This window comes from Poromitra crassiceps (genome assembly GCF_964638095.1).
Source record: "Poromitra crassiceps genome assembly, chromosome: 2".
NCBI classification, from domain to species: domain Eukaryota; kingdom Metazoa; phylum Chordata; class Actinopteri; order Beryciformes; family Melamphaidae; genus Poromitra; species Poromitra crassiceps.
The window spans coordinates 42,616,637-42,643,335 of NC_139624.1; the positions used below are offsets into that span (position 1 = coordinate 42,616,637).

The 26,699-nt window shown below is 43.4% G+C and overlaps 1 protein-coding gene across 2 annotated transcripts in view; it reads left to right on the forward strand.

Moving 5' to 3' along the window:
- plxna4 (plexin A4) overlaps positions 1 to 26,699 on the forward strand; it is a gene marked incomplete at both ends in the record, with an annotated part of 489,925 nt that overhangs the window by 275,174 nt on the left and 188,052 nt on the right. For both annotated transcript variants that reach the window (XM_083659977.1, XM_083659976.1), the window contains one exon: positions 15,410 to 15,510. In XM_083659977.1, coding sequence (XP_083516103.1) covers positions 15,410 to 15,510 — 101 coding nt within the window. The remainder of the gene's footprint in view (positions 1 to 15,409; positions 15,511 to 26,699) is intronic.

Sequence of the window (26,699 nt, forward strand, 5' to 3'; positions counted from 1 at the left end):
AATGTTTATTGTTGTTTTTGTTTTTTTTTACATTGCAAGGCAATATTTAACCGGTGGGTTTCACCTCCCTCTTTGGAATGGAGAGATAAGTGAAAATGATGGATCATATCCGAGTCGTTTGTCATGCACTGACAATCCTGACAGCGCAATGGATGGCTTTCTCATTTGACCCCTGAGAACGTCAAATGAAAACAATATAGCCTGCAGCCATTGGCCCCGTCTGTTAAGTGACTTTATGATATGATACCGGTGGCCGGCGAGTGACGGATTGAGCGGCGCGCCGGCCGAGACGAGGCGGCGGATCATTGATGTGTCCCTCGCTCCATTTGACTCCCATGTCTATCTCTCCTGAAGTCAGCTGTTTGGGAGGCAGAAGATAGGAGAGACGTGCTGACAGAGTTGGAGTCATACAGACCGTAGTATGGACGTATACCGTGATGTCACCCAATGGTTTTTGGACACGCATTTTGAAGCCTTGAGGTTGGCATTTTCACCGTCTCCATCTTGGTTATTTAGAGCCAGAAGTTACATGAATTTGGAAGGGAAGAGCCTGCTATTGGTCCGCGTTCGGCTAACTTCATCTATTTGACTCAAAATGGGACAAAAATTTACAAAACGAACATCATGCTATATTGAAGACTTGAAACTGGCGATTGAGACCATAAACTCATTAGGAAAGTGTTTACTGGGGCCATAAAACAAGTGAGAAGTAGTGCCATTTTCCCATTCACTTCCATGTAACGTGACTTATTTTTGCAGCCAGTGGAGTCACCCCCTGGAGGCCATTCGAAAGAATGGAGGTTTTCCGCATTGGCCTCACAAACAAACCCACTGGTTGAAGTGCAGGAGAAAATGGGTGATTTCATCCATTATATGAGCTAAACACTGCTATTGCTTTGGTGCAGAAGGAAGAGTGATGTGAGTCATGGAGATGTGCACATAGACCAGGGAGACTGATTGAATGTGGGTTCAGGCATGTTAACTACTATGCTTTACAACACTACATGTCAGCCTCAAAGGTAAAGGCGGATGGAGATCTGGTTGGTGATTGGTTGAGGGGTATAGGGGATCACTGGCATGTTGTCATGACAACCATTGTCATGGAAATGGATTATTATTTCACTCCCCATATTTAATGATGGTAGCTGCTTTGCTCGCAGTCAGCACAACTTCAGGATGTTTGATTGAAGACGAGTGCTGCAGTATGCACACACACACACACACACACACACACACACACACACACACACACACACATACACACATACACACACACACACACACACACATACACACACACACACACACACACACACACACACACACACACACACACACACACACTGCTTACTCAGACAGTGTTATTAAACATAACCAAATAACACTAGGTTACCAAGTGATATGATATGAATTTCTGCTCTCTGCCCAATGGCCAAAGACATTGTAGTGATGCTCTGCCAGCATTGATGCCCAAGTAACGAACGTATTGAGCAAACTCACACCAGGGAAGGGGAGAAAGACAGAGCTAGCCTGGGGGGAGAGAAAAGATAAGCCAACTTCTGTGAAGGCTGTAAAGCAGAATTGGACTATCGCTTTAATTCTTTTCTCTCTGTTCATTTGAAGTGGTGGAGTTTGGCTGCAGGTGGAATCCCTGTTTAATTACGAGTGGAGGAGGGAGGGAGGGAGAAGGATGAGGAGAGGAATAGAGATGAGACGGGATAATTAGTTGATAATAAAAGTCTCCGCCGATTTAATAAATGATCAGCGTCCCGCCGCCGGCCGAGTGGAGCGCCCCCTGGCGTTACAGAGGAGCTGGGAGGACGGGGGACAGAACCAGAGCTGAGAGAGAAGAGAGACTATACGATAAGGGATGCACTATATCTGTCCGATGAGCAAAATAACAGCAATGTTAATATCGGTATCAGCCAAAATTTTCATATTGAGAGGAAACAATGCAGTAAATGTTTTGGAAAAAAAGAAATACACTTTTTCAGATTCACAGTGTTTCAGCCATGAGAGACTAGTAGGAAAGTTCACAATAAACTTTAATGATACAATAAAACAAGATTAAGGTTTGGCGTATGGCTCCATGATGACTCCTGTGATGATGATGGGAGGGCGTCAGTAATGTGTAGAATAGAAATCCAATCAATCAAGTACAATTGGGGAGAAAATGGGGAAGAAATCAGAAAAAAGTGAGGGAAGGAGATGGCTTGAACCCATTGGCTATTGATAGCATGGGAGAGCGTGGATAACTGTGATTGGATAGGATGGGGTATGAATGAAACTGGGCATGGATAACTGAATGAATAAGGAGGAATGTGAATGGACGGGGCGTGGCTAAATAGCCTACATGATTGAAATTGAAAAAGTCTAAGACTACACTTACATGTGTTTTTCAGGATGTACAAAATTAGATTATGATAGAAACTTTGTTTTATACAATTATATTATATAATATTCATATCGAGATCCGTAAATTTTCATCCATAACAGCAATGTTAATACGGTATCAACCAAAATTATTACGGCGCATCCCTAGTGGAAATTCTGAATACACTTACAGAAAAGAACCTCTCTCCCATCTCCCAGGTACATCAGCATAGACAGATACATTATGTAAGGAATCTCCCAGGTACATCATCATAGACAGATATACATGTATATGTAAGGAATCTCCCAGGTACATCATCATAGACAGATATACATGTATATGTAAGGAATCTCCCAGGTACATCATCATAGACAGATATACATGTATATGTAAGGAATCTCCCAGGTACATCATCATAGACAGATATACATGTATATGTAAGGAATCTCCCAGGTACATCATCATAGACAGATATACATGTATATGTAAGGAATCTCCCAGGTACATCATCATAGACAGATATACATGTATATGTAAGGAATCTCCCAGGTACATCATCATAGACAGATATACATGTATATGTAAGGAATCTCCCAGGTACATCATCATAGACAGATATACATGTATATATATGTAAGGAATCTCCCAGGTACATAATCATAGACAGATATACATGTATATATATGTAAGGAATCTCCCAGGTACATAATCATAGACAGATATACATGTATATATATGTAAGGAATCTCCCAGGTACATCATCATAGACAGATATACATGTATATATATGTAAGGAATCTCCCAGGTACATCATCATAGACAGATATACATGTATATATATGTAAGGAATCTCCCAGGTACATCATCATAGACAGATATACATGTATATATATGTAAGGAATCTCCCAGGTACATCATCATAGACAGATATACATGTATATATATGTAAGGAATCTCCCAGGTACATAATCATAGACAGATATACATGTATATATATGTAAGGAATCTCCCAGGTACATAATCATAGACAGATATACATGTATATATATGTAAGGAATCTCCCAGGTACATCATCATAGACAGATATACATGTATATATATGTAAGGAATCTCCCAGGTACATCATCATAGACAGATATACATGTATATATATGTAAGGAATCTCCCAGGTACATCATCATAGACAGATATACATGTATATATATGTAAGGAATCTCCCAGGTACATCATCATAGACAGATATACATGTATATATATGTAAGGAATCTCCCAGGTACATCATCATAGACAGATATACATGTATATGTAAGGAATCTCCCAGGTACATAATCATAGACAGATATACATGTATATGTAAGGAATCTCCCAGGTACATCATCATAGACAGATATACATGTATATATATGTAAGGAATCTCCCAGGTACATCATCATAGACAGATATACATGTATATATATGTAAGGAATCTCCCAGGTACATCATCATAGACAGATATACATGTCAGAGGAGGTTTTTCCAGTGAGGCATAGGAGGATGGTCCTCCTCTATTAGATTGGGGATTTTATATAAAAAATATATATATTAAAAAAATATATTTTTTATTTTTATTTTTATATTTTTCATTTTTCATACATTTTTTTTATAATAAAATATCAATCAAATGTGTTTTTTCTTATGTGCAGACGCTCATTTTTTCATTCATTATATAGCTCCATGCAGACGAGTCACTCTGGCCCTGGTCCCAGCATGGGGGAGGGGATTAGAAAACACCCGCCCTGTGGGCTTGATTTATTTGGTAATTTATCTAATGAAAAAATAAGATTGGTTGAAAAAGACTTGCAATTCACAGAAAACAGTGAGAGTGATGTGTTTTCCAACGAATCAGATTGAGGAGGAGGGGAGCTCTCCCTTAGCCCGTGAAACCAGGTGAAACCCTAATTGGTTGTTGTTTGATAGATAGATTGCTTGACATTGATTGACATTCTGTATTGTCCAATGCTGAATACGTCTGAAAATCGGCAACGTTGTTCCACTGGTCTGTGGTCATGCTGAATCAAGGAGGTGAAATCCACTGCTTGACCTGACAGGCAGGATTTACTGAGACAGTAGCAGCATATCATATTTCCCTCTTATTTTTATTTACTTTTTTATCAATCAGTAAGTGTTCACAAGCCAGACAGTCGTTGATATTGGATTACCACCAAAACGAGTTTCGAGTTGCGGGGAGACTTGAGCTGCGCGATACGGGCTTTTTGCAATGTCAGAAAACTGGAATATTTGCAACGTCTCGACTGCAGCGTTTCCCCTACAGACAGCACAGATATTCAAGTAAGTCAATTGATTTCAAGTTATCCGAACCTTCTATTAAATTCGGCGTGGAAATGGTTCACCGAGCAGCGCTATTTTTGTCGTATTGAAGTTTCATCCTGTAATTTCTTATACTAAAACCCGCGAAGCTTAAATTCACACATTTTTTAACTGAATTTGGCCTGTAAATCGATAGCTGACAGCGGGCTCAATTTTAAAGCTTGAGTGGTGATCTTTATATCATATGAAAGTAGAAGAAATAAGGAATCGATTGGGATGAAGCATGTCAACCTAGGATGTCGGGAAGGGGGGGTAAATAACGCTCCAAAGTTGATAACTAAATGAGTAGTGCAGCACTGTGCACATGAAGACACACTCTCGTTCCAGATGCAATTAAGTGTAATTTAACGCTATTTGACAACAGTTTCGGCCATAGACTTTGTCAAGTATCATACAAACAGTGCAAGACAGCCATTATAAAGACAGGTTAGCTGATTGAATGGACAACACCTGTCTTGTGAAAGCACACCTGAGTGTGAGACATCATAGGATGAATCAAAACATTGATGTCACAGGTAGGCTGTATACCATAATATATCATGAATCTATGTGAATAAATAGATTTATATAAATAGTAATCACAGCCTAATGCATAGAGATAAATCCTGAAACCTTCTCGCAACAGTTCTAGCCTAAGCCAGTGGTTTTCAAAGTGGGGTCCCCAGCAAAAAGGGGGGATAATCTATTTTCACTATAATTCCATGCCATCCATAAGTAACACAATCTAAGATAGTGTAGAAGTGAGTAACTAGGCTAATTATAACCATAACAGCACAAATAATTGACAAAAATCTCGAAATAAATATACAGTATTTACTCTGAGAAATGAAATAATGAGAAAAGGAACAATTATTGATGGTTAAAACTGAATAATGACATCACAACAGTTTAATCCTAATGCTAATTTAAAATGAGATTTGGGCGTTTTGGGCAAAAACTGCTTGTGGGTGAGAGTATCAGCAGCAGAGCACACGTCATATTTTCCCTGGGACCGCCTCAGGTGCCAGGTGCTGTTCCGTCCTGTAGTCCTCTCACTGGGTGCTAATGCAATGCTCCTCACTGGGTGGAAAGCTAAGAGGCTTGACAGCATGGGAAACATGGCAAATACACACACACACATGCGCGCGCACACACCTTCGGTCGCCACACTAGCTTCCTCCCCTGTTTCCAAGCTCACCAGCCACCACTGATACATGTATATATATATGTAAGGAATCTCCCAGGTACATAATCATAGACAGATATACATGTATATGTAAGGAATCTCCCAGGTACATAATCATAGACAGATATACATGTATATGTAAGGAATCTCCCAGGTACATAATCATAGACAGATATACATGTATATGTAAGGAATCTCCCAGGTACATAATCATAGACAGATATACATGTATATGTAAGGAATCTCCCAGGTACATAATCATAGACAGATATACATGTATATGTAAGGAATCTCCCAGGTACATAATCATAGACAGATATACATGTATATATATGTAAGGAATCTCCCAGGTACATAATCATAGACAGATATACATGTATATATATGTAAGGAATCTCCCAGGTACATAATCATAGACAGATATACATGTATATATATGTAAGGAATCTCCCAGGTACATCATCATAGACAGATATACATGTATATATATGTAAGGAATCTCCCAGGTACATAATCATAGACAGATATACATGTACTATGGAAGGATTGATGCTCTTTTGCTGTGGCAGTAAATGATCACACAGAGCTTAATCTCTCTCCCTAGACATTAAAGCATGGAGTGCCTCTGTCATCTGCTCTGTTTTCAAACAGCAGCTCCTGTCTCTCCCTATTGTGAAAGGAGGGAGAGTGCAGGGTGTAATAGCTGTCATTTGCTCACCTGAAACAGGAGGGAATTATCATTGCTGTGCGGCCCACCCCATCCTTTGTATTTATCCCTGCCGATATGATAGTGAAGCCTAGTGAAGAGACAGCGAGCCGTAACAATTTGATAGTGAAGCCTAGTGAAGAGACAGCGAGCCGTAACAGTATGATAGTGAAGCCTAGTGAAGAGACGTAATGGTAAAAGCCATGGAGAAGGTAGCATGAAATGAATGTGATATGGAGATGAGAGAGACAAGAGGACCATTGGGTCGTTTAGCCACCACCTCCATCTTTTTGATGAAAGAGGGAACAAAAGTGCTGCCTGCATGTGTGTGTGTGTGTGTGTGCGCGCGCGAGCGTGTGTGTGTGTGTGTGTGTGTGTGTGTGTGTGTGTGTGTGTGCGTGTCAGTCACTCACAGAGAGCCGAGGCTTAGGAGAGATGATAAATGTATGATCTTACACACCTCAGAGCCTTTGAGCGACAGAGAGATGGACAGAAAGAGAGATGGACAGAAAGAGAGATAGACAGAAAGAGAGATAGACAGAAAGAGAGATGGACAGAAAGAGAGATGGACAGAAAGAGAGATGGACAGAAAGAGAGATAGACAGAAAGAGAGATGGACAGAAAGAGAGATAGACAGAAAGAGAGATGGACAGAAAGAGAGATGGACAGAAAGAGAGATGGACAGAAAGAGAGATAGACAGAAAGAGAGATAGACAGAAAGAGAGATGGACAGAAAGAGAGATGGACAGAAAGAGAGATGGACAGAAAGAGAGATAGACAGAAAGAGAGATAGACAGAAAGAGAGATGGACAGAAAGAGAGATGGACAGAAAGAGAGATGGACAGAAAGAGAGATGGACAGAAAGAGAGATAGACAGAAAGAGAGATGGACAGAAAGAGAGATGGACAGAAAGAGAGATGGACAGAAAGAGAGATGGACAGAAAGAGAGATGGACAGAAAGAGAGATGGACAGAAAGAGAGATAGACAGAAAGAGAGAAGCAGAATGAATGATATCAGGGTGCGAGCTCTGGAACAGAGGACTAACGTTGGCACCCATTGCCTCAGCTTGGCTCTGAAAATGGTGTGTATTTGTGTTTGTGTGTGTGTGTGTGTGTGTGTGTGTGTGTGTGTGTGTGTGTGTGTGTGTGCGCGCATGTGTGAGTGAGAGTTTTATCTGTTGAGAAAACCATTTCCTCAGATGCAGGCATCTGAGGCCTTGATAGGCATCAAGAGGCCCCTTCCATTCTATGAAATCTATATCTGTGTACGTGTGTGTGTGTGCGTGTGTGTGTGTGTGTGTGTGTGTGTGTGTGTGTATATATGTGTGTGAGAGAGAGAGAGTGTGTTTGTTTGTTTATTTAGGATCCCCATTAGCACCAGCATACTAGCATAGGCTATTCTTCCTGGAGTCCAAACACATACAATACATACACACAAAACAATTACATGCAAACACATAGCACAAAGCACCACATCAGAAATATATAACAAAAACAAATTAAAATAAAATAAAAGTAAAAATCAGATGCAAAGAGAGTAACGATGTGTCAAGAGGAAAATAAATAGCTAATATATAGTCTTCCCAGAGCTGAATTATTAATTCAATAATATATATGTAAAACCTAACAACATACACACGTCACCCAAACAACAAAATATGTATGCAAGTACAGTATTGTCCACATTTCTTCTATCCTTAATTTCACAGTTTGCTCATACATAATTAAATCACTACGGCAACATTAGAAGATACTGTTTAAGTAAGAATTTGAACTTTTCTTTAGAACTTTCTTGAACAATATAAAGTGGTAGTGAGTTCCATCCAACTATTGCTCTGTACATAACCGTTTTTCGCATCGCGTTTGTTCTCACTTTAGGCAACGTGAACCTTCCCTCAGTAGCATGTCGTGTTAGATAATCATGTTGAGCAGACTGTGAAGAAAACATATTAAACAATACATTGGGAGACTTTGTCACCATAACATTTCTGAGTAGATTAAACAAAACATAAAAGGATCTTTGACAAACAGTAAGCCAACCCAGTCTATCATGCATATCTTTTACATTAGTTCTGTAAGAGCACTGTAGCGCACAACGTGCTGCTTTATTTTGAACTACTTGCAGTTTATTCATATCTGTCAGTGAAGCACTGGACCAAATCACAAAACAGTAATCTAACTGTGACAGAACCAATGCATTCAACACCAGTTTAGCGACATCTGGTGGCATGAATTTCAATGCTCTTCTCACAACTGCGACCCCTCTTCCCATTTTGCTCACAATATTATCAATATGTTTAGACCATGTTAAATTCTGATCAATGATTATGCCCAGGAGCTTTGCAACCTGTACTTGTTCAATCGGTATACCACTTATTTTTAAATCCAAAGCAGGTTCAGCTCTCACCTGATACCTCGAGCCAATTATTATAGCCTTAGTTTTATCCACATTCAGTACTAATTTATTTCTTGTAACCCAATCTACAACTGACTGTAGTTCCACTTGTAAGATATTTTTTAGCCTGCCAACTGATGAATCAGCAGCATAAAGTGTGGAATCATCTGCATACATAGCAATTTGTGTTTTGTTCACAGCCAAAGGAAGATCATTTGTGAAAATAGCGAACATTAACGGTCCCAAACAGCTCCCCTGGGGCACACCACATTTAACGTACCTAACATTTGACAGACTACCATTGAAGTAAACTGTTTGACTCCTATTTGTCAGATAGCTCTCCATCAATTTCAATGCAGGAAAAGTAAAGCCATACTGTTTCAATTTTTCCAATAACAAAGAATGATCTATAACATCAAATGCAGCACTAAAATCAAGTAAAACAGCTCCTACCAATTTACCACTATCTATCTCCATTTTCCAATCATCTGTCATTTGAGTCAAAGCCGTGCCTGTCGAATAACCAGGTCTATAAGCATGTTGGAAATCTGTATTCAATTTATTAATATCAAAATAAGTTTGTATTTGTTCAAAAATAATTCTCTCCATTACTTTTCCCAGAGCTGGCAGTAGACTTATAGGTCTACTGTTTTTTCCAGAGAAAGATGCATTCGAATTCTTAGTAAGTGGAATAATTTTAGCAATCTTCCACGCTTGAGGATAAATGCCCTTCTCAATACTCAAATTAACAATATGACAGACCGGAGCAGCAATGAGATTGGCAGCAATGCTGAGAAACTTTGAGTCTAAATAATCAACACCTGGTGGTCTATCCTTACATTTACTAAGAAGGTTTTTCACCTCAGCAACTGTAACTATAACCATATTGAATTCACAATTTTTACTTTTCATTATTAGATCTTTAATTTGTGTTGTGCATACACTAGTGTTCATATTATTTCTTAAATTATTAACCTTATCGTAAAAATAATCATTAAAGTAATTAGCTATGTTTAAAGATTTAGTAATAAATGTACCATCCACTTCAAGATAAGCAGGGCATGATCCAGGCATACGACCCATCATTCCATTCACTACATTCCATAACTTTTTCTTATCATTCTTAACTTCATTTATTCTCGTTTTATAAAACAAACACTTTTTATTTTTGTTTGCAGCTGTAACATAATTTCTTAGCTTCTTATAAACTTGCCAGTCGGACTGCAAACCTGTGTGTGTGTGTGTGTGTGTGTGTGTGTGTGTGTGTGTGTATATATGTGTGAGAGAGAGAGTGAGTGAGTGAGTGTGTGTGTGTGTGTGTGTGTGTGTGTGTGTGTGTGTGTGTGTATGTGTGTGAGAGAGAGAGTGAGTGTGTGTGTGTGTATACACGTGGGTGGTGTGTACCAGCCTATCTGCCACCGATGAAGTGTTAAATTATAAAGCATTCAGATATGGAGGCATTGTTTGCTACAGCTCTGTCTGGGTGCTTAGCTTTCCTGCAGATCACAAGGTGACAAACCACTCGATTCAGCTACGTAGATTACATAAACAGACACACGCACGCACGCACACACGCACACACACACACACACACACACACACACACACACACACACACACACACACACACACACACACACACACAGGGAGATTATGGTTTCATATGCTCTCACGATAAAATGTTTGCAGCTGAAATCCCTCCACAATGGCCTTTCTCTACAGTGACTAACAGGTTGTTTATCTGGCAGTGGGCTGAGGCAGGGGGAGGAGCTTATCACAGGAAGGGTGGAGCAAGTATGAAAGGAGAAGCGGGGGATCTATCATGTGAGATGCAACTAAGATCGCTGTTGAATTTGATCACACATTCGTGCGCACACACACATACACACACACATACACACACTCGCGACTATTTCTGATTCCATCTCAAACTCATTCTCTTTATCTACTTAATATGCATAATATCTGCTTCTACACAGTAGGGAGGGCGGAACATGCCCTCAGATTTTTCCTACAACACACACACACACACACGCACGCAGACGCACACTCTCACATGAAACACACAGATGCACATGCATTGTTTCTAATCTGTAATAGCTCACAGGATTCCTCTTGACTTTGACAAGGTGATATGCCCCCTTCGAATTCATTGAGCTGTGCGTGTGTGTTTGTGTGTGTGTGTGTGCGCGTGTGTGTGCGTGTGCGTGCGTGCGTGTGTGTGTGTGTCTGTGTGTGTGTGTCTGTGTGTGTGCGTGTGTGCGTGCATGTCTGTGTGTGTGTGTGTGTGTGTGTGTGTATGTCTGTGTGTGTGTGTGTGTGCGTGCATGTCTGTGTGTGTGTGTGTGTGTGTGTGTGTGTGTGTATGTCTGTGTGTGTGTGTGTGCGTGTGCGTGCGTGTGTGTGTGTCTGTGTGTGTGCGTGTGTGCCTGCATGTCTGTGTGTGTGTGTGTGTGTGTGTGTGTGTGTGTGTGTGTGTGTGTGTATGTCTGTGTGTGTGTGTGTGTGTGTGCGTGTGCGTGCGCTTGTGCACACATATGTCTGTCTGAGCTGATGCCTGCTATTTATAGTGCTGGGAGAGAGACACAGGAGAGCCAGAGAGACATAGATGTAGAGAGAGACAGAGCGATGGAGAGGTATTTCCATCCTTCTGCCAGCGTGTCAATGTCTTCATATCTGGGGGGAAAATCTGACTCCAGTCTGTATTTTTGTGGGTCACGTGTGTGTGTGTGTGTGTGTGTGTGTGTGTGTGTGTGTGTGTGATAGCCATGTGTGTCCAACAGAGATAGCCCTCCCATCAGTGCCAGGGTGCGCTTTAGAGATACCGATAGCCGCCATTTTTATTTTATCTTGTTACATTTGGTCATGCCCTACATTGGATACTGTAGGTCCATTATCCTTTTTACACTTTTAAACATTGAAATCAGTCAGTAAAATGCACTGCAAACATATGTTTATTGACATCAGGTTTGCCCAGAGGTAGAAACGGTCTGCGACCAATATCCAAGTGGTTGCTGGTTTGATTCTCAACATCTATCTATATGAATTTGGCAATGTGGACTCTGTCTGTTTCAAGAAATTTGTCCGGCCACAGCTATGCCGTTTTACGGCTGAAACTTACGGCTATAGTTCAGTGATGATGTCACTGATGACATCACTGATTATGTCATCAGTGATGTTATCAGTGATAATTGATATCATCGTGCGTGCCAATAGGGCAGGTGCAGTGAGAGGCCGCGCAGCGGGCGAGCTGAGCCTAATATGATCTAAAGACACATTATCTTGTGTAAAAACAGCAAGTCTTAAATTCAAAACATTGACTTTATCCATTGATTATAGGAGTGACTGAGTGGTGGAGAGGCTGAATGGATGTGTGATAATCAGCTTGTCATCATGATGAAACAGAACCCAGAATAAAAAGTCTAATCGTATCATTTCTCTTATCCCGAAATCTTTGGCATGTATATTTGGCTGTATTTATTCTCTCACTGTGGGATAAGTGTTTTCCACTGAAAAATTGTGTTATCTACCAAAGGTATTAAATGTCCTTGGCTGATTTATTACCAGTTGAGGACGGAGAGAGAGCGAGAAAAGAGAAAGATTTGTTTACTCTCAGCTTCATCTGAAACTCAAGCTTGAAATTGAAGTGTGTGCAGACAGAAACACACACACACACTGACACACACACACACACACACACACACACACACGCGCGCGCACGCGCACACACACACCCGCACACACACACCCGCACACACACACACACACACACACACACACACACAGACACAGACTCCTCATCATGACCCAATAGCAGTCCCATGCTGATGATGTCGTCTCTCTGTCGTCTCGGCTGTCATCGGTGACAGCATGAGTGACAGCGGTCATCCACCAATGACGGCTCATTAATCAAAAGTGCCAGCAACACCTATCATTGCGCCTTGCTGTTACCATGGTGACAGGAGGAGGGGGCAGCTCAGGTCTATCTCAGCTCCCCCCCCCTGCACTTGGTCACTCAAGGCTCATGCCAGTCAATACCAGTATGAATTGGCAGGATCATATATCATAATAGATAGACCGCTGTCCCAAACAGTGAAGTTGCACATATGGAGCAGATGAACAGAAATGACGGCTGTTAAAAGATTACATTTTCATGAAAATCAGTATCAAAATACTTTGTATTGTAACTTTACACACTGTTTTGATTTGTTTGATATGTGCTCTTAAAGGGATACGCCAACGTTTTGGGAGTTTTACCCATTTGCCATATCGCCCATACATAAGCAAGATACACAATACCTTTACCGTCACTCTCCATACAGTATACAGTGAGCTACAGTCGTCCAGTTAGTTAGTATTGGACAAAACGGTACACCAAAAACACATATTTCTAACAGCGCCAAAAAGCTCTATGTACATGTTGTGACTCGGGTACTCACCACGAGATGAAATATTAATCCAAAATGCAGAGAAACACTCTTTTTTTACGGTAAAATAGATAGCCGGAACTACTTTCTAAACATGGCCACGAGGCGTACAGCGCATGCACTGTGTACAGCGAAAGTGCTGTGTAAAGGCAAACAAGGAAGTAACTCGGTGTGTAGATTTACTGCGAAAATGACGTTTCACGTAACTATGGATTATTATTTCATGGGGTGGTGAGTACCTGAGTCACAACATGTACATAGAGCTTTTTGACACTGTTAGAAACAGGGCCGCTGGAAGTCACTTTATGCAGGGGGTGCTGGGAGGAAGGGACTCTCGGTGCGCCAAATTTTTTTTGATGGTGTTTTTTTTTACATTTTTTTGCCATATTTAGAGGAATATCTCATTTTAAATTAATATTAGGATACTGTTGTGATATAATTATTCAGTATTTTCTCCTTTTCTCACTCATTCAGAGCAAAGAGGGAGATATATAGCATGATGATAATGCTCTATATCTCCCTATTTGCTCTGAATACACCAGTTAACATGACACAGACTTAACATGATAGAAATATTATCAGCAAACTTAATGACTAGACTAATTATTCTGATATACAGTATATGATCTGATTATATCAAGAAACATTGACTCCTCTCTTTGCTGTATGGGAGGTGCATTTTTGAGTAGGCTATTAAAATGGCATGTCAAGTTCACATTTCTTTATTGCCAGATTAAACAATTTGTATTGGTTGTTGGTTGGTTCAACACAACATGTGCGCGCATGCGCGCGTCTTCTTCTTCTCTAGCCTACAAGCATGTAACTTCCTTGATTGTTATTGTTGATAATTCTATTTAAATAGGCTACATTTTCAGTATATCAATAATGCAATAATTTCCCGAAACATTCCCAAACAAGAAAGGAACATAGTGCACTGCAAAATATTTTTAATTACATTTGTAAAAAAAAAAAAAAATGAGGGGAAAAATCATCTCGCCACTAGGAGGTGCTGCAGCACCTGCAGCACCCGTACTTCCCGCGGCCCTGGTTAGAAATGTGTGTTTTTGGTGACTTTGAACAGCTGTACCGTTTCCTCCAATAATAACTAACTGGATGACTGTAGCTCACTGTATACTGTACAGAGAGTGACGGTAAAGGTATTGTGTATCTGGGTTATTTATGGGCGATATGGCAAATGTACGAAACTCCCAAAAAGTTGGCGTATCCCTTTAAATAGGTCAAGACTTGTTTATATAACCTATCAAACTCTTTCTAAGTTTACTAAGTGCTTTGCTTTGCTTATTCCTTTTTCTTTTTTCTTTTGCCAATTCTGAAGGAAAGCTATGGTTTCTTGGTGGAGTAGGACGTCCCATAGATGTAACATGGAAGAACACAAGTCGACCATCATCCAACCTTTTATACACCCTGCCACATTTAAATAAATATCCATTCTACCTCCTTTGGAGAGCTTGTATAAGGCATTACATTGTATAAGGCATTACATTGTATAAGGCAATTCATTGTCTAACCCGAGGAGTGTTCTGTGTGTATAATGAGTCATTGTGGAAGAGCAGTTTCTGTACAGTATTGTATTCTGAGCTTAGGGAGAGGCCCTGGATCCATACTATGGTATATATTAACATAGATTCCCTGTGTGTGTGCGTGTGTGTGTGTGTGTGTGTGTGTGTGTGTCTCTCCTACACACACACACACACACACACACACACACACACACACACACACACACACACACACACACACCCTCTGAAACACATACAGACACATGCACATGCTCCATCATTGTTGTTGTCGTTACTGTTGTTCTCTCATCCTCTCTTTAATATCAGTATTTCTCCTCTCCCTCATTCTCTTCATCACAAACTCAAATGTGAATGCCAGTGTGAAATGACTTTAGTGCCATGCTCAAGGGACATGTGTCTCCACTCTTTGTAACTCTGTGTTTGTCTCTGTGTAGTTGTCGAGGGTGCCGGTGGAGGCCTGTGGTCAGTATTCAACCTGCAGTGAATGTCTTGGATCAGGAGACCCCCACTGTGGCTGGTGTGTCCTGCACAACATGTAAGTACTGATTACCAGAGACACACACACACACGCATGCACACGCACACACACACACGCGTGCACACACACACACACACACACACACACACACACACACACACACACACACACACACACACACACACACATACACACTCTCCACACGCTGATACACTCTCTCTCTTTCACTCTCCACACACCGATACACTCGATCTCTCCACTCCCTTCCCACTGACCATTGATTCTCTGAGCCTCCCACACATTATAGTCATCCAGACGAGGGCCAGTGTTTGGGTGGTTATCCTCCACTACCTCCCTGACGCCTGGGCCCATGCCCAGCACTCCATCCCCTGCAGCCCTGGAGCACTCAGGGACTCCTGTAGCGAGCCCAAGCCAGCCTCAGATAGCTTTCCTGGGGCTCGGCCTTGTGCCAGCGCCCCCCCCTTAGATCCATTACCAAACCGAGCCACTGGCATTGTTTACCGGCCCTGAAACCAGAGCCCACTGAGAGCACAGATACCGATGAGCACTGCCAGGGTTCTGATGGGCGCCGCTCCAAACTGCAGGAGTTGACATGGGGGATTGATACAGTAGCTATACTGTGATTGTGGGAAACTTTTTCTCTTTTTGGGGGTCCTTTCTTACTGTAAATAGTTTGATGTGGAGAGAATCCGGAAAGCCTGGGAGAGAGAGGGGGATGACATGCGACAAAGGTTGAACATTGTGGTTACATGGTCTGTACCTTAAACCGCTGAGCCACCAGGACATCCTGACTGAGCCACCAGGACATCCTGACTGAGCCACCAGGACATCCTGACTGAGCCACCAGGGCATCCTGACTGTGGGAAACTATTCAGATTAAACTCATTATCCTCAAACTCTCTCTATCTCTGCATCACTCAGTTTTCTCGCTCTCTCCTCCCTCTCACTCACACACACACACACACACACACACACACACACACACACACACACACACACACACACACACACACACACACACACACACACACACAGATTGCTGTCAAGCCCCTGTCCCTCTAGATTGGAGTGGGAGATAGTGCTTGCTGGGGGCATGGATATTTCCCACTCCACTGTAAATTGAAAATTGGTTTCTTGTGCTGGTGCTGCTAGCCCTGGGGTACTGTGTGTGTGTGTGTGTGTGTGCATGTGTGTGTGTGTGTGTGTGTGTGTGTGTGTGTGTGTGTGTGTGTGTGTGTGCGCGTGTGTGTGTGTGTGTGTGTGTGTGTGTGAGAGAGCGTGCATGTGTGACCGAGTAGTGTGTGTGACTGAGTACATTTAGCGCCTTCAATCCCTGCTGGCAGTGAGAGGACATGGCGAGGGCAGAGAAGCAGCAGGAGTGTGACAGAGAAATCGCAGTGGAACCAACACATTGAAACCCAGAGGGCGAGACAGACAGAGGGAGACATGGAGAGTAGAAGGGAGAGACGGATGGAGAGATGACAGAGGGAGAGAGGAAAGGAAGCAGAGAGACTTGGAAGTTCAACAGAAAGAAAGAAAACTGATAATGACACACTGCTAGGAGAGAGCAGCCGGAAATGAAGAGTTTTTGGTGACAGTGAGGGAAGAAGGAAAAGTGGTGTGTGTGTGTGTGTGTGTGTGTGTGTGTGTGCGTGTGTGTGCACGTGTGCGTGTGTGTGTGTGTGTGTGTGTGTGTGTGTTAGTGCTGCACGATTAATCTAATCGCAATCGCGATGTCAGCACGTGCGATTACATAACCGCAAAAGTGTGCGATTATTATTATTTTTTCACGTCTTTTTGAGTGTGTGTGTGTCCTCTAACGTTACACGCGACGCAGCAAACACACGTTTCTCTGCCATCACACTGGGCATCAACACTAGCGGGAGGCTTCTCCCATGCACTCCCGCAAATAAGTAATGTTATGCGCAGCAAAGTTACATCTTACCGAGAGGGAGAGAGAGAACATCCATGATCGCTAACAGCTAGCTATGCTAATAACTAGCTTGCCGTTCAGAAACGCATGTAAACAGCCGTGTGATTACTGAGAACGTCAGTAAAATAAGGAGAGAGCTGCAGGTGTTTATGCAGAACTAGTGCACAATTAAGTGCACAGTGGGTAATGACCTGCTGTGATGAAGAATATAGCGAGATTAACAAGGTTGATAGCAAAACACTCTCGCAGCTGCCAGCAGCAGCACCTCCAGGCTTCAACTAGCATTAGCCTGTCACATGACGCCTTCATGGTCCCTCGATAAAGTATGCAGAAATATGCACGTTACCTCTCTCTCAAGAAGGGTCACGTGAGTGTGGCATTTAAGGCCATCTGTCGCTACAAAATAAATAAACGGGGTGTATCATTGTACTACTCGACAGACATGTAACTAACTTTGCCAGTCTGAGCCATCTTCTATGTGCTGTAACACAGTGCAGTTTCTATTTTTCTGGTGTTTCTTTTTTTACATGTTTGGGACAGGCAAATGTCTCAAAATGTTTTATTTTTTTGTAAAGATAATTTTATTTCAAATTGTTTTATTTAATTAGTTTTAATATATTTTAAATTGTAACATATTTCATGTATTTTAGTCTGTGATACGTGAAACCGTGGTATTTTTGTCCAAGGTTATCATACCGTCAAAAACTCATGCCGGCACATCCCTAGATACCTCTTGTTTATTATATCGCAATCACAATCGCAATCGCAATATTGTCCACCATAATCGCTAATCGCACCTTTACCCCAAATCGTGCAGCACTAGTGTGTGTGTGTGTGTGTGTGTGTGTGCATGCGTGCGTGCGTGTCCGGTCTCCAGGGTACAGAGTGCATTAGCAGACAGAGGACACACACTGATGGGGTATGGGTCACATACCAGAGGTCAGAGTCAAAGTCACTCACTCAGAAAGAAAGAGAGAGACAGGGAGAGTGAGAGTGAGAGACAGAAGGAGAGAGAGACACACACATGCACAAGAGCTGGAATTATTAATCGATGAATCAATTATTCGATCGACAGAAAATTAATTGTCAACTATTTTTCATAATTGATCATCGTTTAAGACAAATTTTTTACAAAAAATACCCAAGTGTAAATGTGAGTATTTTCTGGTTTCTTTAGTCATATGATTATATTTGGGTTGTGGACTGTTAGGACAAAAGAAAACATTTGATTCTGTCATCTTCGGCTTTGGGGTAGCTACCACGGGATCCCAGCACAGGGTCTGGCTGCTGCTGATGTCATCTGTTTTTCCATTTTATTCAACTTTTTCTACTCGGTTGTGTTTTCACCTCTGGAGTTTGCAACTGCTAATGTTACAATGTGTTTTCAGCCTGGACCGCAACCGCCTCATCTGATCCACTTACTCGATTAATCGGTAGAGTACTTGATTACTACTGTAAAATAATGGATAGCTGCAGCCCTAATACACACACACACACACACAATATACACACACACACACACACAAACTAAGAGTCTGGAGAGGTTACACGTTACAGTGTGGCTACTAGTGCTTCCCTCTCTATACAGTACATTGAAAATCAATAGCAAACCTAGGCTGCATTCCAGCAAGTCATATATTCCTATGTTATTCCTATATTCAACTTTAAAAAGGTTTGACACAACATTTAATTTGAGACAAAAAGGAATGGGTGATGTAAACAACAAGGGCACAAGAGCAGCCATTCTGCCCCTATTTCCAATGACAACCTCAATTTTTAGGTAACATCGATCACTGGAATTTGTGTGTGCGTGGGTGCATGTACAGTATGTGCTGGAGAATTACAGTATTGTCAAGCCGACAAAACAAGAATAGAGAATAGAACATGAAGAGAGAAAATAACCAAAATGACAGTTATTTGCAACTTTAGGCAATCTCAGGTGTCTAGGTGACCTTCACAAGGGCAGAAACGGAGATTACGTGTGTGTGTGTGTGTGTGTGTGTGTGTGTGTGTGTGTGTGTGTGTGTGTGTGTGTGTGTGTGTGTGTGTGTGTTCAATAAAATAATACAAGGGAGGAGGAAGAAGCAAGACAGATCACAAACTAGTCCCCTGGTAACCACAAGTGTTAACATAGCAACAATTATATTTTTCATAAAGCATGGCAACAATATAATGTAAGTGTTCATATAGATAGTGAACCTTCCATCATTTGGACACTTGGACATTTCTCCCCAAAATACACACACACACACACACACACACACACACACACACACACACACACACACACACACACACACACACACACACACACACACACACACACACACACACGAAAATGCACGTACAGAAGCCAGTCTGATTGATTGACCCTGGGTTTACCTTTCCCAGCCTCCAGCTCACCTCTCTCTCTCTCTCTCTCTCTCTCTCTCTCTCTCTCTGTGTCTCTCTGTCTGTCTCTCTCTCTCTCTCTCTCTCTCTGTGTCTCTCTGTCTGTCTCTCTCTCTCTCTCTCTCTCTCTGTGTCTCTCTGTCTGTCTCTCTCTCTCTCTCTCTCTCTCTGTGTCTCTCTGTCTGTCTCTCTCTCTCTCTCTCTCTCTCTCTGTGTCTCTCTGTCTGTCTCTCTCTCTCTCGGCCGCCTGGCTTGTGAATTCTTAACGGGGTGGTGGTGTAACTGAAACCCCCCTGAGTGGCGCCTCCACCGCAGAGCGGGCGGGACTTCAGGCCCCTGCTTTAATCGCTCCTGTTTGTCTGCTCTCTGTTGTTCTCTGCTCCGTTGAAAGATCCCAATAAACAATGAAGCTCTGTTGTGTTTGGACGCACAGGATTTGACCAACTAGAACCAGCTCACTCTAGCTCGCCTATTTCAGTGGTTGACTTGGTCTCTGGCTTTCTCTAAGTGTCTTTAACATTCACATATTCAGCCATTGAACAAAATTGTGAATTTAGGCCTGACCTGCACCTACACTCAATGATCATTACGCTTGCCAGGTGGTCCACAGCACATTTTGGTCACCAACCTGTATTATAGGAAGCACCTTTTAGACATCTTCTTTATGCTTGCGACCCTTGGTGACTCTATAGATTCCTGTCCTCTAAGTGTATCTCTCCTGTGTAAGATGTTCCAGTCTTCCCAGGTCCTCTCCTGTCACTTCTTTTATGGTGTCAAATCCATCTTGATTTTGGTCTTCCTCTACCTCGACTTCCTTCACTCTTTCTTCACCAATATCTTTCTCCATCCTACCTGCTAATCTCATAATATCCAACATATCCACTTTTCTGCTTCTGGATGCTCGCTTCCATGAGACATTTCTGGTTTTATTTGTTCAATCACTGCCTTGTTGGTCTGTCTTGCTGTCCATGGTATTTTCAGGACCTGTCACCAGCACCACAGCTCAAACGCATCTATCTTTTTCCTTTCCTCTTTCCACACAGTCCACGTTTTGCTGCCGTATCACTACAGGAAACACCAGTGTTTTGACCAGTTGTACCTTTTAGACATAACATTTCTTATAGCCTACTAAAGAAATCAATTTGACACTAAAGCAATGGGTCAATATCTAAAGGTCTAAATATCAAGATTAATAAATAGTATTCACTGCTTAAAACTGCAGTGACTCATTTGACAATACCCAGTATGCTGTGTTCAGCCAATGTGTCGCACACTACACTCAAGGCAGTTTATAGGAGCAACATATGGTGGGAGTGGGGATTTCAAATGACTTTCTCCCTTCCTGCATGTTCCTCCCATACATGTCCCTCTGTTTTCTTCAATTAGGTGTATTGATGGAGAAACAAAACTCTGGAGAGGCTGTTGCAAATCTGTGACTTATACTAGAAGACAATCTGCAGAGCAGTCTGCTTTTGTAGGACTGTAGTGGATACAGATGGAACAGAAGCATGCATACATACATACAGTATACATAGTACATTCATACAGACTGCCCACATGCATATATTCACCACACAAACATGCCAGTTGTGTTTGTTTCCTGCAGGTCAGTTGTCTGGTCTCTTGAGGATAATTATAAAACATTCAGCTCTCTGGACAACTAAACAGGCACACAGGGCCTCTACCAACGTTATGCTTCGATGGTCACCAGGGAAACTCCCCAGCGTGGTAACATGCCTCACAACTCTGTGTGTGTGTGTGTGTGTGTGTGTGTGTGTGTGTGTGTGTGTGTGTCCTGTTCCCTCTACTTCCTCCTTTCATTTATTTGAGTCAAGTGAGGTCAATAGTGCTGCAGGCAGACCATGAGCAGGCCTAATCCTCAGCCTGATGGAAGATGTCCTACCTGCTAGCTCCCCCTAAAGCCACACTGATCTGTCTGTCGCTCTCTGTTCATTTCAATTCTTTTTCAATGACAGCTGTCTGTTGTCCCAGCAGGTCTGTCAGATTTACGTCTGTTTTGACGGACAGAAAGTTCAACCCAGTTGAACTTTTTATTTGACAGAGGGATTCCTCACCACAAATCAGTTGACATTTCAAAACTACCCAATTCACAGGAATCAATCCATTAGTAATTCTGTCTGTTTTCTGACGGGTCAGTGTGTCCACGGCTTAACACCCGGGGAGACAGGGAACAGACTCTGTTTCAGATCATGTCCACAGAGATACACAGCAGGGCCCGACTAAGTGGAAAGAAACTGGAAACAAACACATCAGCTACATCTCCATTGACAGATTCCCATCTTTCAAGTTTCTTGTATTTATATGAATCGAAGTATTTTTTGGATCATATTCCTTTTGTCAGCCATGTCAACTTTTATCTATTTGACAGTCCCTGTAGTCAACAGATTGTGAAATCCTAAGAGTCTACTAACAAGCATAGAGACTAATAGCATCACTAGCATGCCAGCTGTGCTTTGCCAGCTTCAAAAGTGTTTTGTACAGCCATCTTCCAAACCTCAGAGGTCTTCCAAACCTCAGAGGAGAAATAGCTAGCAGACATGGCTTCATCCAATTTAGATGGGCTAGAGAGAGAGAAACAACGTGTGCGTGTGTGTGCGTGTGTGTGTGTGTGTGTGTGTGTGTGTGTGTGTGTGTGTGTGTGTGTGTGTGTGTGTGTGTGTGTGTGTGTGTGTGTGTAGAGAAAGGACGGGGAAAGAGAAAGTTGAAAAAAGGCTGAGTGGGGTCATCTTCCTGAGAGATAGTGTGACAGCGAATTAACAATGCATTAAGTCTGTCCCTGTAGGACACACACACACACACACACACACACACACACACACACACACACACACACACACACACACACACACACACACACACACAGACACACACACACACACACACACACACACACTCGGCTCCTCAGCCCTAACAATTGTAACCTGTGCAAAGTCTGCACCCTGTGATCTTCTGAGATCTCCATTCGTCCTTCAGTCTCATCTCGGCTCCACTTGAGCTTCTTAGCAGAACAAAAGCTCTTAACAATGTTGTCGTTCATAGAAATGATGTTGCTAAATTAAATTAAAGGAGCTAAAACTAATTAGTGCCTCTCACACATGCACATGCACACACGCACATGCACACACATGCACACACGCACACGCACATGCACACACATGCACACACGCACACACACACATGCACGCGCACACACACACACACACACACACACACACACACACACACACACACACACACACACACACACACACAGTACTGTATAGTGCCATGTCATTCAAAAGGGCTTTCTACACGTGAGGCGACAGCTGCATGCAAACTCACCTCTGCTTTGTGGGACTGCTACTCCTGAGTACATCGCTCAGAATGAAATGACTCTCCATCTATACAGACAGACAGACAGACACAGACAGACAGACAGACAGACAGACAGGCAGGCAGGCAGGCAGGCAGACAGACACACAGACAGACAGACAGACAGACAGACAGGAAGGAAGGGAGACAGACAGACAGACAGACAGACAGACAGACAGGCAGGCAGACAGACAGACAGACAGGAAGGAAGGGAGACAGAAAGACAGACAGACAGACAGACAGGCCCGCCTCCGCCATGTTAGTGGATGGGGAAATGAGCCAAACTAAACAATCAAAGTACAGTCAGATAATTTTTTCCAAAGGTGGTTTCTATCATTAGATAATTCTTATCACGCTAATGCCTGTCCAAGTGGTCATATTTCTGATCAGTTTGTTTTTAGTTATTTGACGATATAAAAAGGGATGATTGACAGCTGTGGCAGCCAGTCTCAAGCAGTCACTGGCTGGTCCCCTCATGCTGCGTTAAGCTTCTGGCATACTCTTCGTGCACGAGCTGGAGGCGGGGCTCCACGGAGGGCGCGCGCACTCTGCGCGGGCCAAAACAGAACATAGTGAGTGCTCCAGAAATGGCGGCGATCAGTGCCAGGCAGTCTGAATGAAATTGAATGTAACGTTCCCAATTCTATATATTAAATTCTAAAAAACGACCCTCAACATTTGGGAAGGCTAAGCCACACAACTAGTTCGTTATAATCGAACATCATGCTTTAAAGGTGACTTTACGATGGTGAGGACTCAATCACAGCAGATATCCGCTGATAGCCTACCATGGAGATCTCACAGGCACAGGCAGCAAAAGCCGACGCGCTGATAGAAAAATCTCCATGGATGCGCCGCGCTGCACTCAGGCCTCGCCCCCCGACACGCCCCGTGCGATGACGTCATAATCGCCGCGCGCCCTATGCGCTGGGCTGGGCGCAAAGAGTATGCCAGAAGCTTTAGGGTGCTCCTCAGTAGGGATGCAGGGGTTAACCGGTTTGACTATTAACCGCGATTTAAAACGTCACGGTTATATAACCGCAGAGGCTCCGCTACACCGAGTGTTTTGTTTCACAACAGTCCGTCAGTTTAAACTCCCATGCGGCGCAGACGGCGCTGGAAGGAGAGGAACCTGTCTCTCTCGCTTCGTTTCCGCACGGACTATTTAGCGGAGGCACCAAACACAGGCAGCTGCCATGTCTCCCAGTAGTAGCCAGTCTGTAGCCTAGCCATGGATGCCCAACATAAATGTTGCAATACATGTCCCGCAAGGTTTCTGAGATTAGGGGAAAGTCTGAGCTGGTGTTACGTTAAACCAAACGTGGGGAAGAGGCAGCGGATTTGTTTAGCGTTAACATACAGTCATTGACGTTAACGTTAGCTGTTGTGGCTAATGTTAGCTAGCTGGCCATAGCCTAGCGTACATAGTTCCTCAAGCTCGTTGTGACCAAACATCCCCGCATTTAAAGCACTTCATGCTCCCAGCGCTGGCCTAAACCATAGAGAACCGCATGCTTTACACGAAAAGAAACATCAAGGGTTTGTGTCAACTCCAAAAGCAACCCGCTAACGTTACATGTAGGCCTAATAACGTGAAGCTAACGTAGCTAGCTGCTTGGCAGTCATGATCTGACTGAGACAAGGAAAACAAATGCGCACATTTACATAACAAACACCAGTCAACACCACAGAGTGTCCTTTCTTTAATCCAGAGGGAGCATTTTCCAGTAAAAAGTGAAACGACACATGATGGCTTATAGTGAGGCTTTCCATGCCTGCCCCATCATCACTTCAATAGAACTGACCCCAATGCAAAATTCATTTCAGACGGCACATTTAGTTGCCAGTAACATGCCAATAAGAGTCTAAGTTACTATGCCTTTTGTGTTTTTTTCTGCAGACTAAGCAGCTATAGGCTTTCGCTTCTATAAAATAATAATAAAATATTTTTTGTATTATATATATATATATATTATATCAGAAATGTTGTTTGTTTTATGTTCACAATAGTGTAACGTGTTCGGGTAATCCAGGTATTACCTGTAATGTGATGTGCAACCTAAGTGTCTGGATCGCAGCTAGGAACTGATGTGTGTGGGTGTGTTCCTAGGGGGAAGGGGATATATGTGACCTGCGGCCGGGGCGGAAGCCAGTCAGGCCAGGGTGGGCGAGCTGACCGGGTGGTTTAGAGCTAGCAGCGAAGCTAGCTGCTAGGAGCGTGTATTGTGAAGACAAGAATAAAGAGCCTGTACCAACTATAACTCTCCGTTCCTTGGCGTATCACTGATACGCTACATTGGTGCCAGACAGTAAAGCGGTAACGCCTCTGATTCGGCCGAGAGGGGAGAGGGTGAGAAGGAACGGCAAAAGAGACGGGTGGTGCGGCTTTTTGGCTCTAGAAACTGGCGCTAGTAAGTTAGCTACCAGGGGTGCTAACTGCTAACTGCTAGCTGCTAAAACCACGTGCGATGGTGCGCGGAGAATCAAGTATCTCCGGAGAATGGCCATCGGTGAACGGGAGGAAAGGAGAGCTGACGGCGGGGATCAGCTCGATGCTGGCGGGCATGGAGGCCCGTGTGTTGAGAGAGGTCGGACGGCTGGTGCAAGAGACTCCTGCCTGGGCAGTGGAGGTGATGCGGGCGCTGCGAGAAGTCATGCAGCGGGTGGACTTGATGAGCGCGGAGGTAATGCAGCGGGGAGAGCGGCCGGAAGAGCCACGAAAGAGACTGTGTTGGACCTGCAGAGAGCCGGGCCACGTGGCGAGGTGGTGCCGATGCGGTTCCGGGAGACGGACCGGGTATGCGGGACAACGACATGGACAGCAGGGAGCCTGCTGGACATGTAGCGAGATTGGACATCTAGCCAGAGAGTGTCCAAAGGCTGTCGGAGATCGGGGGACAGCGGGAGAAGAGAGACGTGCAGGCGGCAGACAGGTGAGACTCTGCTGGATTTGCCAGTCACCGGAGCACTTGGCCAGGGACTGCACTGAGAGTGTGGAGGCCGGAGGTGAGACGCAGGCTGGGAAGAGCGTGAGCAGCCGGGGAGAAGAGAACGACATCGTCTGCAGCGTTGTTACAGTCGGGAGAGCGACGCTCGTGTCTCCGAGTGAGCGAGAGGGGTTACCGCCGGGGGAACCGGCCCAGCCTAACCGCTATACACCCCCTAACGTTGCACTGCGGAGAGCCGAGGGGAAGATCGACGCCGGTGGTGTTCGCTCTGCTGTCCTCAACCCTGGAGGAGGGGGACGGAAAAACGAGCGAGTGCGAGGCCGGGAGGACGACGCCAGGGTCAGCTGGAGAGTCGACGGGCGCGAGTGGAGACCGGAGGACGAGGATGTCGATCCGGTGCTCGTTCGTGCATTTGCTACTGGAACAAACAAAAAGGGGGGACCGAAAAGAGTGCTTCAGGGGAATTGGTGAAGCTGGGAAAAGGGGGGATGGAAATGGGGTTTAAAAGAAAAGCTAAGGAAAATGTGGGGGGCTTGTGTTTGAATTGAAATGTGTGAAAAAGAAGGAAATAATGAAAAACT